At 36.6% G+C, this 16,236-nt stretch overlaps 1 protein-coding gene across 16 annotated transcripts in view; it reads left to right on the top strand.

Moving 5' to 3' along the window:
• The window catches only part of CNKSR2 (connector enhancer of kinase suppressor of Ras 2), a 475,055-nt gene that overhangs the window by 88,079 nt on the left and 370,740 nt on the right, over positions 1–16,236 (top strand). For 15 of the 16 annotated variants that reach the window (XR_007888446.1, XR_007888445.1, XR_007888447.1 and 12 more), the window contains exons 6-8: positions 4,440–4,559; positions 11,224–11,283; positions 15,988–16,056. Coding sequence is in view for 13 of the 16 variants with exons in the window: in XM_051608949.1 (XP_051464909.1) it covers positions 4,440–4,559; positions 11,224–11,283; positions 15,988–16,056 (249 nt within the window). In the remaining 3 variants the exon portion in view is untranslated. The remainder of the gene's footprint in view (positions 1–4,439; positions 4,560–11,223; positions 11,284–15,987; positions 16,057–16,236) is intronic. The other variant, XM_051608946.1, reaches the window with a different exon arrangement.

Here is a 16,236-nt window from a genome sequence, read left to right as displayed (position 1 = left end):
TATGCAAATTATGTCAGTCCATTACTTTTAATCAAATAAAATAATTTAGAAACTTTTTATTAATAAATTATAATAATATAATAATAATAAACCTCGCCTTATTTATTGCACCTACATAATTTGTCAAATTGGCTTTGCATCTGCAAACATGAAAGCTCCAGTGTAGCCTGGGGAGCTTTGTGAAAATTTAGTCAAGCTAGAAATAAAGTAGCATCAAACATAATTTTAGATATAGGTGGGGAGGTTGCTTGAATGAATATTGAATGAACCTGGTGAGCCACAGCGTAAACTGTTTAGGAAGAGGAGCATAGAGAAGTCAAAGGCGGGTTTTAATGGAAACTTGCTAAATACAATAGTGTGTTGCCTTCATTAAATGAACATTGCTCCTGTGCCAAATGGCAAAATCTTTGCCATGGAAGGTCCTGATCCGCTGAAGAGATCCAAAGTGTTTTTCCATAAAGAAGCCTAATGGGGACGATACACGCTCCTGGTGAAAAGGCTGTTTTGTCTGTCTACTGGTTTATGCTAACTGGTTTACTATGAAACCTTTGCCAGTGAAGACAACAGCAATAACCTGAGCAGGAGCTGGATGGTAACTATATTCAGAGCCACTGATTAAACTCAGTTGTAAACTGACATGGCTGTATCCTATGAATGTATCCTAGAGCCATCCAAGCTCCCATATATTCCTGGGACTGAATTTCTCTCTTCTTCCTTCTCCCATCCTCCACAGATACACACACACAAGAATAAAACCCACAAACAACCAATGCAATATTTTTGAGAGTAAAGGCAAGGAAAAATGCATTATTTTGCCCTGGATATGCTTTCAGTGGGAGCCCATGTGCCTTGTAGTGGCAGCAGGGCAAGGATATCTGCTATGTAAGAGTGGGCCCCTTCCTGTCCTGGCTCTGGGCAACCTAAGCATTCAGACAAGCCCAATAGATGCCTGATCCTACTTACAATCCAACTCTTTAACCAAGTAGTATGTAACCAAAATTATTTGAATTTATAATAGTTAAAGGAAGCTTGTAAGATTCACTAAGTATTCTAATACAAACAGGCTTCTTTCAGAAGAAAACTAAAATTGTTAGATACTTCCAACTTTTAGATGGTTGGGCAGATCCTAAGTCCATTTTCTAAAACAATTTTCTTTGTCTTGACATTATTCTTGAACAAGAACACAGAAATAAAATGCGTATTATTCTGAAATTAAGTGAGCAGTTTAATTAAAACCAAATTAGCTAATCATTCCTTGGAAGTGCTGGCAATGTGAATATGCCAGTTTGCCATGCAATAGCAGTGAGTCTTAAATTCAAACTGCTCCTACAGCAAATATCCTCCAAAGGAAAGGACAGTTCTCATAAGCAAAGCAAAACATGTTTTAATGAAATTAGTTTACTGGAGAGAACTGTTCCTTAATTACTAAGCAGATGATGTTGTGATTAGGTCTTATTATCTAGAGTGACTACAGTTAATTCACGGTATGTTGTTTTACTGAATCACTTAGATCCACTGCTGCTCTATTAGAAGAAAAAGAGATAATTCTGTTAGTCAGGAACTGAGAGAAGTAATTCAAGAACTTTTGTGTGTTTTCTGTACCTTCAGTTTACTTTTGCTGTTTCCAGTCAGCTTTGATACTAACATATGGTAATAAACCTGAAAACTTCTAATGGAGCTTTAAAAGTTCTCTGTCATCAGCTTCTGTCTTCACCCTGGTGAGATCTGAGTACTTATGAAATGGAAAAGATTTTACAGTGTTTTGCCCCTGCACATATGCATCCCCACATGTTGAAGGAGTCTTTATATTTTAGAAAGGTCATAGACTTTGAAGCCCTAATCTGGAAAAGCATCCTCTAATCATAGGGTCTTCTCTGGTGACTTCGCTGCAGCTTTTTTAGTGCTTAGAGTAGGCATGATACCACAACGTATGAATATGTAAGATGGAAAGAAAGCCAGAAACCCAGAAAGACAATAATCTTTTAGAAATGCATAGAAACATATGGCAGATTTTTTGTTTATCATGGTAACTTTGTGATTTTGGCATCCAGTATTCCCAGAGCTCCTCATGGGGAATATTCACACCGATTTGTTTTAGGGTTGCAATCAATATAACCATATTGGAATGATGATCTCCATAGGCTTACTATATAGACTGTTTGTAGCCCTCTCATGGAAAAGCAGAAGGAGAGCAGCTGCTCCAGGGAGCATCTCAGCTTCGGCTTCTGTTCTGTGCTGCATCCAGGACTTGCCTCTCTCCTCTCCTTTGCCCATGATCTGTCAAGGCAGCCAAGGACTTTTTTTTTTGAATGAAGAGCCACGTCTGTGAACTTGAAATGGCATACTTTGTGTTAGGTGGTAAGAATCTTCCTTTTCTGTGCATTTTGGTATCTCCCTGCAATGCAACAGTTGGGAAGAAGAGAAAAATAAAATCATACATTAATACATTGTAAATAGAAATTTCTCTACAACTGCTAAGGACACCATAAATGTAGTAGTTTTAAAATGAGATTAATAGGAAGACTATGTGGGTGAATGCAAGTCTTAAGATTCACTTTTCATCACCAGAGAATGATTTATAATGTCGATCTCTTCACTTTGCATTTGGAGAGCTGACTGTTCTGTAATTTTCTAAAAGTAATTTTTCAATAATTCTCTGTGGAGTTACAAGAAATACTAAAATACAAATAACATGCCAGCATTGTATTTAAAAACCTGAAGAAACAGGAAATCTAAGCTTTCATTTTTATTATGGAATTTTATATCATTTTTACTTTCTTATAATGTCAGCTCAAAGCAATTTTCATGTATCTAAAAAGCCATTAAAATATTTTGTAATAAAGTTCACTTTTTCACTTCTACCTGATTCAGGTAAAGCAGAAAGCATTCTTAACCCCATTTTATATATTTTTACTTCCTTTTTTCAGTAATGGTTCTGCATCATGAGATACAGATAAAGCAGAATGGGTGGGTGTGTGTCTATGCTTGAAGGTAATATCTTTGGAAGAAGGTCATGTTGGTAACAAAAATTCCGATATATTTTCCATTTGATTCTGATTAATTTGTTCATTCTGAAACATTATCATTCAATGAAATAAACCATCTATATACAAACCTAAACTTCCAAATGTTTGTAAATAATTTAAAAGAAGAGAAAATCCCAATGTAATGGTCTGTAACAGGATTAAAAATTCACTGTCACTGGCTTTTTGTGGTCTTACAACTTCAGTCTTTTTACTTTCCTTTTTACATAAGATATTTGGAGTTAGGCATTTGGAATTATAATGGTGATTTTATACGGAGTTTATATCCAGTTTTATATTATTCTTTTATAGCATTATTGTAGATATTGTAGGTATTCAAGAAGTATGCTTTGCAATCTTGGAAGAATGGATGGTACAGCAGTTGTGTGCAGTTGTGTTTTAGTCAGTTGAGGAGACTAGTTAGCTTTCCTTCTTTTGAATTTGAGAGCAGTTAAGCTTGTTCCTAATTGGTTTTGGAGGTACTCACAGTTTTGGGACCAGAAAAATATCCTAATCCCTGAATGTGCTGACAAAACATATATTTGGAAACCTGAACCAAGAAATCAGTTTAAGTTGCTGAAAGGGGACTTCACGGAAAACATTGAAACACTTAAAAATCATTTGCTTACAGAAATATGAGAGAATGATGGGAAAAAAATCACAGCTTCCCTGCTTCTGAGAAGAGTGTTCAGGAAATGAGGCATGAGGAGATACATGGCACCCATTTGACAGTCTCAGCCTTTTTAGAAACTTTATTTCTTTCTGCTGAAAGAGGCTGCCAAGGATAACAAATTTAAGAATGATCTCATCATGAAGTGGTTATTTATTGTAATCTTCATGCCTGCAATAGTAAATAACACTTGGCAGCAGTAGAACATGTGAAGCTCAGCCCAAAGTCAATTAGCATGTTTTATTACTATAGAAAAAACTTCAGAGCTAATGGGAGTTACCCATCATCGTTAAGAGCTTGATTTTAATCTGTGCTGAACATCTGCAGGTTTAATGGAAATGAGTGGGGTTTGGGGGTACTTAATGTCTTTGCAGAAGATGTAGGCAGAGAAGGAGCTTACCACTGGCTCCCTGCATGCCTGAGCACAGCTCAGAGGCAGAGCACCTAACCTTGAGAACACATGGTGGGAGTAGCTCATGCAGTCTCTTTTTCTCTACTCAGATGCAAAAAATTTGCCTCCTGTTCTCCCCTGGTCTGATGCTGTATCAGGGTCATCACAACATTGAATTTTTTGCTATGCTACTGAGGCCTTTCCCCCTCCTCCTTCATTCCCTCTGCCTCGTAGAGTCTGCAGTGTGATTTAATATGTACTTTTAAAATGCAGTTCTTTAAATTGTAAGTTGAAATGCATGTAGTTATCAATGCTATGCTTACTGTGACCTTTTATTTTCTTTTTTCCTTCCTAGTGTAAAACTCTTTCTGGCGTCTGTGATCACATTATCTCACTCTCTTCTGATCCACTGGTTTCCCAGTCTGCTCACCTTGAAGTGATCCAGCTTACAAACATCAAGCCAAGTGAAGGGCTGGTAAGAAGTACGCAGTTAATCAAAACCATCATCCAGGATGAGAAAGTGATTTTTTTTTTTTTTTTTAAATAAGTGGTATATATGGAAAGGCATAGGACATTTTAGCCTTTTCTATTTTAAAATCTGAAAACGGTTTGATTGGTCATGCTAGTTTGGTTTCTCATGTAGCTGGGCAAACAGGGAAGTGTTTTTTAAGGCTGACTGATGTATGCAAAGAGTTTAGTCAACAGGAAGAAATGAGCAAGAAGTTCTTCCCATTTGTACTAGCTTTTGAAAAATGGTTCAGATTGTTCTAGGATCTTGAAGTCTGAAGGGATTTAAATTACTAAGATCAGCTCAACCAAGGAGTTTGCGTGGGTTTGTGCACAAAACCTGTCAAATTCTAGAATATGCTTCATAGTATCTCTGGGATATAAAGCTATTTCATAAGTTATTCAAGGGCACTAACAGCACTGCAGAGTACTTTATTGAATCTTTTTGATAAGAGCTCTGCATGCTTAATCAGGTTCCTTTAAAGGCTCAGTGCAGCCATGCCATGTTGTTCAAGAGTTGACCATTAATCTTTTGTTTACTCAAGTATCCAACACCCAGTTCATGGAAAAAAACCAACACTGATAACAATGACAGCTCTACAACTTTACATCACTAAGAATATCTCTTCCCACAACCCCTGGAGGTGGGAAGATGATCAGAATACAGTTAACCATTTTTTGCCTAATGAAATAGCTCTTGCAGCTTCGCACCACGTTTATTCTCATTCAGTTTTCTTGAGTAAGAAGGAATACTGCTGTGCTTTTTGCAGCAGTTTTTTGAAGTTGTTTGGATGGTGTAGCTTTGAAAAGTATTTTGGTTTGTGGGTTGGTTGTGGTTGGGTTTTGGTTGGGTGCAGTTTTGTGACAAATTTTGTATGTCTTGATATTTAGATCAATTATACACAAAATACATTTTTCAATCATTTTGGCAAATCACAATTAAAATACAAGAAAAAAACCCAACCATTTGGATGAGTAAATACTGCCCCATCCTTTGTTTTTGTTTGCTCTTTGTTTTCCCTTTCTCCACTGGCTTTCTTTTTTATCTCTGAATCCATTTCAAACTAGTGCTCTTGGATTTCAGCTTTTCATAGATAAACTCTTCCTTCTTTCTCCTGTAATGTTCTTGCTTCCACCAGCTCACTGCAGTCAACCTTTCAAACTTGTATGTTCCTCAGTAATGACGTTTTTTTCCCTCCTTTCTCTAAACCACTTTTTTTTGGAGTTCTGTCCATTTGTGTCTGAGGTCTACTTTATTTTCCTTTCTGTCTTGTGACTGTTAATTTTTTGTCCTCATTTAAGTCTTTCTGTAGGGTGGTGTCAACTCCCACTGACTGAAATAAGATGAGCAGTATTTTTGTGAATAAGAAGGTGTTTTGTGGGTCTGTTCCTGCCAGGTAGCTGACCAGAGAAACTCAGGCCCTTCTGTGCGTCTGTTTTGTTCCCTCTGACTGTCTTTTCTATGTAAGCTGGAAGCTCCTAAGGCAGGGTTGTTTTTTTAAGATTTGTGAGCCAGCTGAACAGGGTTTTTCTGCTGACTGAGGACTCCTATGTCACTGTCATAAAAATTATTATATGTTTGGGTTTTTTTTAAATGGAAAACACCAACTGTGCAATATACAAGCCTTAGAAGGATACAATGCTATTTTGATATGGTCTTTTCTTTCCCCCCTTCATCTTTGCCTGTATGCCACTATCTATTGCCTCTGTATTGTGCTGTGTCCTCTAGATTGTGAGCTCTCCAGAGCAGGAACTAAGGATGGTATATTTACGCTGGGAGGGGAAATATCATACCTTCCCATTTGTTATAGTGCAAGTCTTACTAACAGGTCATCTTTGTCCAATTGTTCTTGGTTCTCTATATGAAAACATTGCTTTTGAGTTGTTGGGCTGTTTCTTTTTTAAACTAAATCTTCCAATTAAGATAGAGTGAATGCGTATCAGTGCCGCCCTATTGAGTGCCAAGTGTGTCAGTTTAAGAATTGATGGTGGAGCTTGGGGTTGCGAATATCCTCTGCGTATCAGGAGCACCTGGATGAATGTGAAGCTTGATAACTTCTGGACCTTCTTCCAGGATTTATGCAATGATAAAGATGGAAAAATGGATTATTGTAAACTTTCTTCCAGATTTTTGACCCATATGATAGTTCTGTGCTGACTCCACCAATCGCTAAATAAGATCTTCTGTAAAGATGGAAAGACTTCAAGTAGAAGGAAAAGAACAAGGAAGGCTGCTAACTGGGAAGATATTTTTTTTGTCACCTAGCATAAACAGAATATCCAACGTCTCATTTTTATTATCTGACAATCTAAAGTATATCAGGGAGAGAAAAAGGAAGGGAGAAGTGAAGGAAATAAAATATTTGGAAAACAATACTATTTTCCTAAACTCATATGGTAAATACAAGACAGAATTGAGAAAATGGTTGGAGTTTTTTGCAACTCAAAATACATTGGAGCACTATCAAGATGTTTTAATGAACACAAATAGTTCCTTCACTGTGTCTGATCTTTTTTGGTGGAAGCGTGAGTATCAGTCAGAGGTAATTATAAACTGTCAGACTAATACCTTGATGCAGAAGGAAAAAGTAATTCTGTTACAGGGTTTACAGTGTCTTACTGATATTAAAAGTAGTTAACACCTACCAGAAAAACAGACTAACACAGGCAAGCAGAAAATGTTGTTAAGAGTGTGATGTGGAGAAACTCTTGTATACTTGATAAGGCAACATTATGGATGGGTGAGTTTTGGTATTGCTGCTTTCCCCCCAGCCCCCCCTCCACCCCCCCTTTTTTTTTTTCTTTCTTTCCTTTCCTTTAGGCCTGAGCTGTTGTTCAGGTGTGATGTGACTGGCTGCATACGTGTTCTCCAGTAGGTGTTGCTGCAGGAAGAGAGTCAGCTTGCAGTGGTTGGGAAGTAGGGGTGAAAAGGGAATTATAAATACAGAAAGTTCTTCTAAATAGCTCTGAAATTGATTAACATGGTCAGCTTTTCAATCACCACAGTGCTACCACGAGTAATCACTTATTTCTTTTTTTTCTCTTTAGGGTTGTTTTGGGTTTTTTTTGAGGACTTGGAAGTTGTTTTATCTGTGTCATTATGCAGAATTTTTTGTGTGTGTGTTTTTAGACTATTGATGTTCTAGAAAGTGACAAAACTGGCTAGTCTAGGTATTACATTTTGTGAGGAAACAGACTTTAAAATATTACTGCTTGACTGAAACAGTGTATTTGGTAAAGAAGAACAATACTGTATGCCTTTTGTTAGACAAAAAACAGGTAACCAAGTTACAGCTACATCTGTTCCTTGGGAAGTTTTTCTTCAACACTCTTACTAATTTTTATTTATTTATTTTTAAATATATAACAGAGTATCAGAGAGCTGTGGCAAGGTTTAATCCTGAATTACAGTTTTTCCTGTTCTTACTATAATTTTAATCCAATTTGTTCAGGCACTATGATATGACTAGCAGCTAGTCACCTAGCTTGCTAGATTCATAAACACAGAGGTGAATCCATCAGAATGTGAGACTGACTGTTCTGGGTTCCTCTTTGCCTGCTGAAGCAAACAGAAAATGAGCCTGTCATTAGAAAAAGCAATCATGAAATACAAGTCTAAGATAGGGCAGAATGTGACAGCTGGTTAATAGTGCACTGCTGGCTGCGTAGCCAAAAAGTATTTTCCAGGAATCCAATGTACCACTGTTTCTAGTATTTCTCCTGAGTTATTTGGCTCCAAATATTAGAGGAACTGAGAAAAAAAATAAAGATGAACAGGGTTCTGAGAACTGTTCGGGGTTAAAGAGGCACATGCAACTTTGGGAGACTCCATTAAGATTATATCACAGAGAATGAGTAAAAATTCAGTTATGTTTGTGATAAAATTGAACTAGTATGTTCTTTTCTTTTCCATCCAGCATTGTGTAAAATATGCTAAAAGTATATCAGAGTCCGGTTTCAGTCTTTAAATAAAAATGGAAAGAAAGGGGGGAAAAAAAAAGGACAAGGTCTATTTTCTAACCCTTAACTGAATAATATTTTGCACAGAGATAAAATGTATGGTTTGAAATTAGATTTCTACCCATAACTGATCATGAAGGACAAATTGTGATGTAATTAAGCATGAGTTACCTGATTTTTTTAGTCTAGTCATACACATGCTATTGATTCCTAGGGTGGTTACCTTATGGTTATTTTAATCACATTAACTGCATTATCTTTCCTTTTATTTTATCTAACTGGTTCTTGTAAATTCATAGGACCCTAGCATTATCTTTGGATAACTAGGATGTATATCTGCCTATTTGTTTCAGTACAAATGAACAGCACACACACTAATCTCCCCTGTATTCTTCATCACCAGAAATGCTGTTGATATTGTGCAGCCACAAGGAGGCAGAGAGGGGAAAACCTATATATGTCTATAGTATTCTTATTTCCATTCTGGATCAAACAATAAGCCAGAAACATGCTCTTCTTTGTACCGTTTTCCATGTATTGTTCACTTAAAACAAGGCATGGAGGAATGTGGATGAAAGGGTAGCTTGACCTTCAGCTGAAAAATGTTACCTCTCCCCATTTAAAAGCTGCTTTGTAAACAGAATATTATTGGCTCTTGCAAAATTAATGTGCCATAGTATTAGTGTAACATTTATTAATTTTGCATATGTGTAATACAAATAATATCTTTTTTTTTGCAGCTTCCCTCTCCTCTCTCTTTCCCAAAGCATACAAAATCTTTATGTTAACTTTTAAAGAAAATTCTGCAAAAATTTTGTCACCTCTTTTGCTTCTTTAGAAGACTGGATTAGATGTGAATTGTACTCCTCCACAGCAACGTACATAGATGACCTTGATATCCTTCAGAGTAATGCCTTGCACAAAGCTAAACACTGTGTAACCATTAAGCGTGAGACTTTATCCTCAGCTTTCACTCTAATGTTTTCAATTGAAAACAGTAATTCACAGTCAATAAAAACACAGACATGACTTTCTTCAGAAATTGCTTTGTGTGAGAACCTGACTCATAGTTCCTATCACCATGAAGTCACCATGATTTCAGCTCTTGCCATGTCTCAGGCTGTATGGTCATGTCCTAAGATCTAGATCCTGAGAAGGATTTAGTCCCTGGATTTTGTTGGTTTGGGGTAGGTATAAGTAGCAAATAACAGATACCAGTTTATCTCAGCCTCTTGTGTGGCTCATTTCCCTGTCTGTAAAACGTGTGTATATTAGTGTTTCCCTACCTCACAGGGGTGTTGTGAGGATAAACATAAGAAGTTGCCATTTGAAATTTGAGATAACATAATTACACAGGAAACTACATGCATGGAGTCAATGAATGGAAAAATTGTTGAAGGTGCATAGAGGGGCTGGAAGTTGAAGAATTATGCTAGAGGTTTTATATTTGTGTAGTAATGAGCAGATTCTTTATTCTCTTCTAGCATGTGCCCACATGGCAACTGGATTTGATGCCATTGCTGCTATGTATTGTGCAGAGCAAAACAGAAGTTTAGTTTTCAGCCCCCTCTCCTGAGAAACTTGTAAAGTCCCTTTTGTTTTTACTGGGGTTATCATACACTTTGTTAAATGTGGGGTACTTCCTTGTCCCCACTACCAAAATGTAAATGAGTTCTCATCCCAAATTAGATTACTCTAACCTAGTATGTCTTCTTTGCCATTTTACCATTTAATCATCTGTAAGTGCACTCTGTTCTGCAGCTAGGAACAGACTGCTCTGCAGCATTCTGATTAAAAGGAGAAAAAGTAGGTTTTGGAGATAAAATTTACTCAAGTACTCAAAGTTTACCTGCTTTCTATGAACCATTTTGGGGGAAAGGAGATTCCTCAGAAGCTGTTGAATGCTCAGTGTATGCCAGTTATCTCTCCTTTTTCCTTCTCTCACTGTCTTAGTGGATGCTGTTAAAATGTTTGAATTATGACTTGATGAAAAGCCATGCAGGAACTTCTGTCTGTTCATAAGCTATCCCTCCTTTTCCATATATTTTTGAATGAAGTGGGACAGCTAACAAAGTTGATATCTAAGTTTTCATCATAGAGTTCTATAGCTGGCCTGTCACTGAGATGAGTGAGGCTATCAGAAAGTCTTAGAGCCATTTTGCTGGCACACTTCAGAGCTTTGGTTTTCATTTAGAAAGTTACGTTTTCAGCACTGCCTCTCGGAGACTCAAGATCATTTATATTCTTCTGTAGCTTCCAAAGCAAAATGGAAGTATTGATCATCCTAAGGCAATTTGTATTTCTGGGTGGGTTTTTTTTTGTGTGTGATCAGGTGGTGTTTTATTTATAGTAGAAAGAGAATATTTAAAAAATCTGGGGAGTATTTATGGAGATGACTGTGGTAGAAGTTATAGTTTGGTCTTGCTAATTAGGGCCAGAGTAATTCGGGCTGCTGTTCTCAAAGTGCAACCAAAAGTACTTTTCTATCCAGAGACAAATTCCTCATGGCACATACATTAAAAGTCCACAAATCTAAACAAATAAACAAGCCCAAGAAAACCAAAGAAACAAACAAACAATCAAAAAACCTTTTAGAGATATGCAAGTTATGTTTGGATGGTGATGCTTTGTGAAACACTTAAAAATTCTTTCCCATGATGTCTTTTTCTTAGGGTATGTACATTAAATCAACATATGATGGTCTCCATGTAATAACTGGAACAACAGAAAATGTAAGTATTGTTAATACTGTATGTTCAGACCTGGGAGCCTTTTTGACCTCACCTGTGGTTATGCTTTCCCTTTGCTATAGCCTACATTTCGCTTGCAAAAGTGTGCTAGTTGCCTGTTGAGGACCAATAGCATGTTGGACGGCAGAAATGCTTGTGCTTCTTTACCTGAGAATTGAAAGTTGTTCCCAGTTGAGGACCAGGGGAAACAGTTTTGATTTGTTTTTGCAAGACACCTAAAATGCTGTATTTGAACAAGATAGGAAGTAGATATCTTGGATTTACCTTGCTCTGAATAAAAGATAAATGTCTTTATTATGTATAGGCTGATATGCTGGAGTTTGCTGCAGTGTTACACAAACAGCTTTTATAATTTTCCATCTATCAAGCTTTATTTTGTAATATGTAAGTGCATGGAAATGAGGACATCACATTGACAAATAACCATTTATTTCTGCATGAACTTGTGAGTAATGTGTAGAGAAAGGAATACTTAATACTGGTGTACTAATTCTCACTGAAGGTATTAAACAACAAGCAAAACATAATAGACTACTTTTAAACTATCTTTGAAACACAACCTGCTTTCCTTGTACACTGTATTTAGAGAACTGGCTGTCTGTTAGGAAGTCAGCAAAATCATAATTTTGGAGGGAAAGGCTTCTATCCATAATCTTCAATGAACATGGAACAAGTCAACAAACAACACTGAACTGTTCCATAATGGTTTAGTCATTTCCTTTCAAAGATTTTGTTGACATTTTCTTAAAATGAAGCTGTCACAAATGTTTGGTTTATCCTGATACTGTGTCATGCTATGGAAAGTGAAAACTACCTACATTGTATTTAAAACTGCTGCATCTGATGTGTAGAGAGGTTCTATTAACATCTCAATAAAACTTATATTATTTTCATTCCTTCCTAGGAACTGCAACCTGATAGCCTTTCTTTTTTTTTTTTTTCCTGCTGTGGGGCAGAATATCCTAGACCAAATAGATATTATCAGTGCTAAGATTTCTTTGAATGCAACCTATCTCAGAATAAGGAAAATGTAAGGAATTTCAATCTTGAAATAAAAATTCTAGGGAGTCAGTCCTACAGCTACAGATGTCATCAATGAAATTAGCAAAACCCAACAGAAACAACAGAGCCATATTTGAGCTTAGTCTAGAAAACATATGAAAGAAAGCAGTTGTTTTTTAAAGTTTAATTTATCTCAGATTAAAAAAGAAGCTATTTCTCTCCATGACTTACTAATATCAGATTTAATTTCCCAGGGGCAAAGATAAAAATAAAATCTTAATGCATTCCCTCAAAACTGTTATCTTTTGTGATTCATGAATGTAATTTAAAGCCACGTCAGGAAGCTGCAGTTGTGATGACTTTTCTGCTTTGCTTACTGACTTTTTCACTCGCTGTAACACCCTGGAGGTGCTCACAGCAAACTGAGAAACTGCAGTCTACTATCTAGGGAAAAACCTGTTGCATGTAAAGCATTTGTGAAAAGGAGCAATGCCTTTAAACACCAAGTTGCTAGCTGCTTCCTTAAGCAAAAGAAACAAACAAACCAAAACCCACAAAAAATTACCAAAACACCAAACCGCAAAGCAAACAAGCAAACAAAAACCAAACAAACAAAAAGTATTATTCTGACAGATGGGAAGAGAAACAGCTAAGTAGCATGACCAGAATGAGGTCATGGTGGTGCAGTTGTGATCTGACCTTGTTGGTGTTGACATGTTTAATTCCCTTCCCTGTGAGCAAAATTCTTTCCAATTCTGCTCTTCGAGTTGAGAAATTGGCATAGCTTTTTATCTGACACTTTCCTGAAAGATCACAGAGAAGCACTTGTCTTTTTAATGAACACAATAGCATGGCAGAGCTAGTTGCATTAATGTAATGTAGTCTTTTTTTGTAACTGGGGTTCTGCTTTTTTTGTTTGCCATTCAAGGTGCTCGATGTCCAGCTACAAAGCCCGTTAGAGCTTGGATCTTGCTGTTCAGCATTAGGACTAATTTTTCCCAACACATCAGCCCTGCAGTTCAAAGCAGCTGAGCTCTGAAACTTGAACTGTGAGAGAGCAGAGTTTATCACAGGTCACTGCCCTGTAAGAACTTCTTTCTGGTGGTCCTGTAGCAGCAGAGCAAGCTGAGCTTCATGGTTGACATCTTCTGTCTTTTGTATGGAAGTAACAAATCTAAAGGCTGTATTGAGTCAGCAAGAGATTACAGCTTTCTTGTTGATCAGGCCTTTTAGACCGTGCTGGAGAGATTATTTTAATTCACAAAACAAATGTATTCTTCAAATAAGGTCATTTTGCAATTTAGTTTTTCAATGGAAAATAGCATTTTTTAAAGTAATAGCATGCAGTGCCTCTCCAGCAGGCGTGTAACTTTGAAGGGGTTCTCCCAGTGTCCTCACTTACTGTGCACTGGTTGAGTTTGTTGGTTGCCCTTAGATCTCAGGGAAGAGAGACCTTTCAGAAGAAATAGCGGAGAAGTCTCCACTCTGGGCATGAAGCAAATGTGCTCCAGGGGGTCTAAACTGGTCTTTGTGACAGTATAAGTATATTGGGGGAATGGGACAAAGACAACCTTTCGCTTAAAGAACAAAACTATTCTAAAGAATAAACCCTAAGCTTCTGAATAACCTTGAAGGGTATCAATGTGTGATCCTCAGTGACAGATACTTCCATCAGTCTTCAACTCCTGTTCAACTGAATTACCAGCTAAAGAAGCTAAAGCTGTGATTTGACGCACTTTGTTCCTCCTAATAGGACTTCTTGAATGGATGTTTTAATTAGTAATCAGTATATGCATCTAAAAAAGGAAAGAGCTTATAAATTTGCCTGTTTTCCTTAAATAGTACTTACAAAAGATCCTGTTTCTTTACAGCAAGGTCTGTATTCTTTCCTTGGGGGGGGGGGGAAGTGGAAAAAGTCATAAGATCACAGCCTAGAGACTCCGGTATAAATGATTTTTACCTCACCTTGCAGTGTGTTTGAGGCATTATTGCAATGAGTATTTTTTTTAAGTAGGCATTTCCAATTTGAAAATTCTCAGACCATATTTACTGGCTTGGTAAATTGCTACACAAAATACCTATTTGGTCAAGATTTTTTAAGCTGCAAGAGCTGAAGTCAATACATGAGAAAGTTTGCATCGTGATACAAACACAAGTCCTGGAGAGTTCAAGAGTAATGACACAAGATTCACTTGCATTGACATTTTGAAAGTCTTAAGTGTAACTACATCTGAGCTAAAATAGCAGTATTACATAGGAGGATTATAAAGATTGTTAGAGGTATGAATGACTAAGCGTGAGTAGTGAAATAGCAGGCAGAAGATAGATCGTTAGAACATAATCACCTGTGTTAAAATTTTTCCCCAATTCATTTAGCCAACACCTTTAATAATGCTGAAATAATGCCAAAAAGTCAAGTCTTCCATTACACTTTTACCAGCCAGCTTGATTTAGGATGTTCTGAGAAATTTCTCCTAGGGCTGAGTCGTGAGTGACCCTTCTTTCAGCCTCATGTTTCTCTTGGTTATCTCCCATTTAAACACTGTTCTTAACTTAGGCCATGAACTATGTGGAATTGTACTCAAAACTCATGGAGTAGCTATGGGACTTGTATTTTGAATGGGGATGTGGTATACATAGGTTTTTAAAAACAGTTCACATTTCAGGCCTGGAGCATAATCTCTAGATGACCTGTTATCTCATCTGAAATTGAATTTAATTTCATTTCTTTCTGTAAAATTCGTAGTAGATTTTTGAAACCTTCTCCTGAGTATTTCAGGTTTTTTCAAACTGTCTCACTTCCTATCTTTCATTTGATTAAGTGCCTTCATAGGCTGGTAACCATGGTTTTGGAAGAAAAAGCAAAACATTGTCACCCTATGTAAAGCTGAGAAGGAACTTATTTTCCTCTAAATACAGAGGCATTTCCCTCAGAAAACAGTTGGCTTACTGTAAACACAGAAGGCAGAAGAAGCAAAAGTTTTGGGTGGATGCTACTTTATGGGAAAGGGTTAGTTAGGGTTTTTAGTTGCAAGGTTTTTATTTTGGAATTGTTTTGTTTTGTTGGGTTTGGGTTTTTTTGAGGCAAAAACAAAGAAGAAAAATACTTAGCTTTTTGAAAGTGTGACGTTTGTAGCTATTAATTCTGGTTGCATTTCTTTTACTGTAATAATGACTTAGAAACTAATTTACCATGTTACTTACATGATCTTCTTAGCTGCCGTCTCACCTCATTCTCTTTCCTTGTGTACTCTTTGAAGAACAGTAATTTACTGAAGTTCTCTGCAACATACTGAGACAAAGTAGAATAACAAGATAATGTTGTGAAATTTGTTCATGAGGAATTTCCAGATAGTCTCAATAAGTTCAAAATTCAGCCAAATTTGTCTTTCAAGGTTTAAGACATGTCAGGCAGAACAAACCTTAGGACTCATTTACCCTTTAATAAAATATATATATATATTCATACTTTTCTTAACATTTTATTATATTGTGTACAATAGTACAAATTACTTTTCTCCAACAATGAAGTGATTTATTAAATATTCTTTAACTTTTTATTTCACAGTAGAATGTAATTATCAATCAAATCTGATTTACAAAACTTAGCAATCATACTGCTGAAAGAGAGATGATGACCAGTAAGAACTGTATTCTTTATCATCTCTTTTATTTTAAATTCAGTCACCTGCAGATCGGTGCAAGAAAATCCATGCTGGGGACGAAGTGATTCAAGTTAACCACCAAACTGTGGTATGTATGTCTACATTCTGTGTCAATTGGAGATAAAGGTGTCATGGCACATCAGCATGTGTAGAGAAGAAATGTGTAGAAAAATGTGTTTTTATAAATTATTATTTATTGTAACATCTAAATTTTCCTTTTCTCTTCTGAAACCACTTAGTTCTTCAGTTCTCAAGTTAAGCTCCTAAC

Source organism: Apus apus, chromosome 1 (assembly GCF_020740795.1).
Source record: "Apus apus isolate bApuApu2 chromosome 1, bApuApu2.pri.cur, whole genome shotgun sequence".
Lineage (NCBI taxonomy): Eukaryota > Metazoa > Chordata > Aves > Apodiformes > Apodidae > Apus > Apus apus.
The sequence above is the reverse complement of the archived record's forward strand: the minus strand, read 5'-3'. Positions and strand labels throughout refer to the sequence as shown.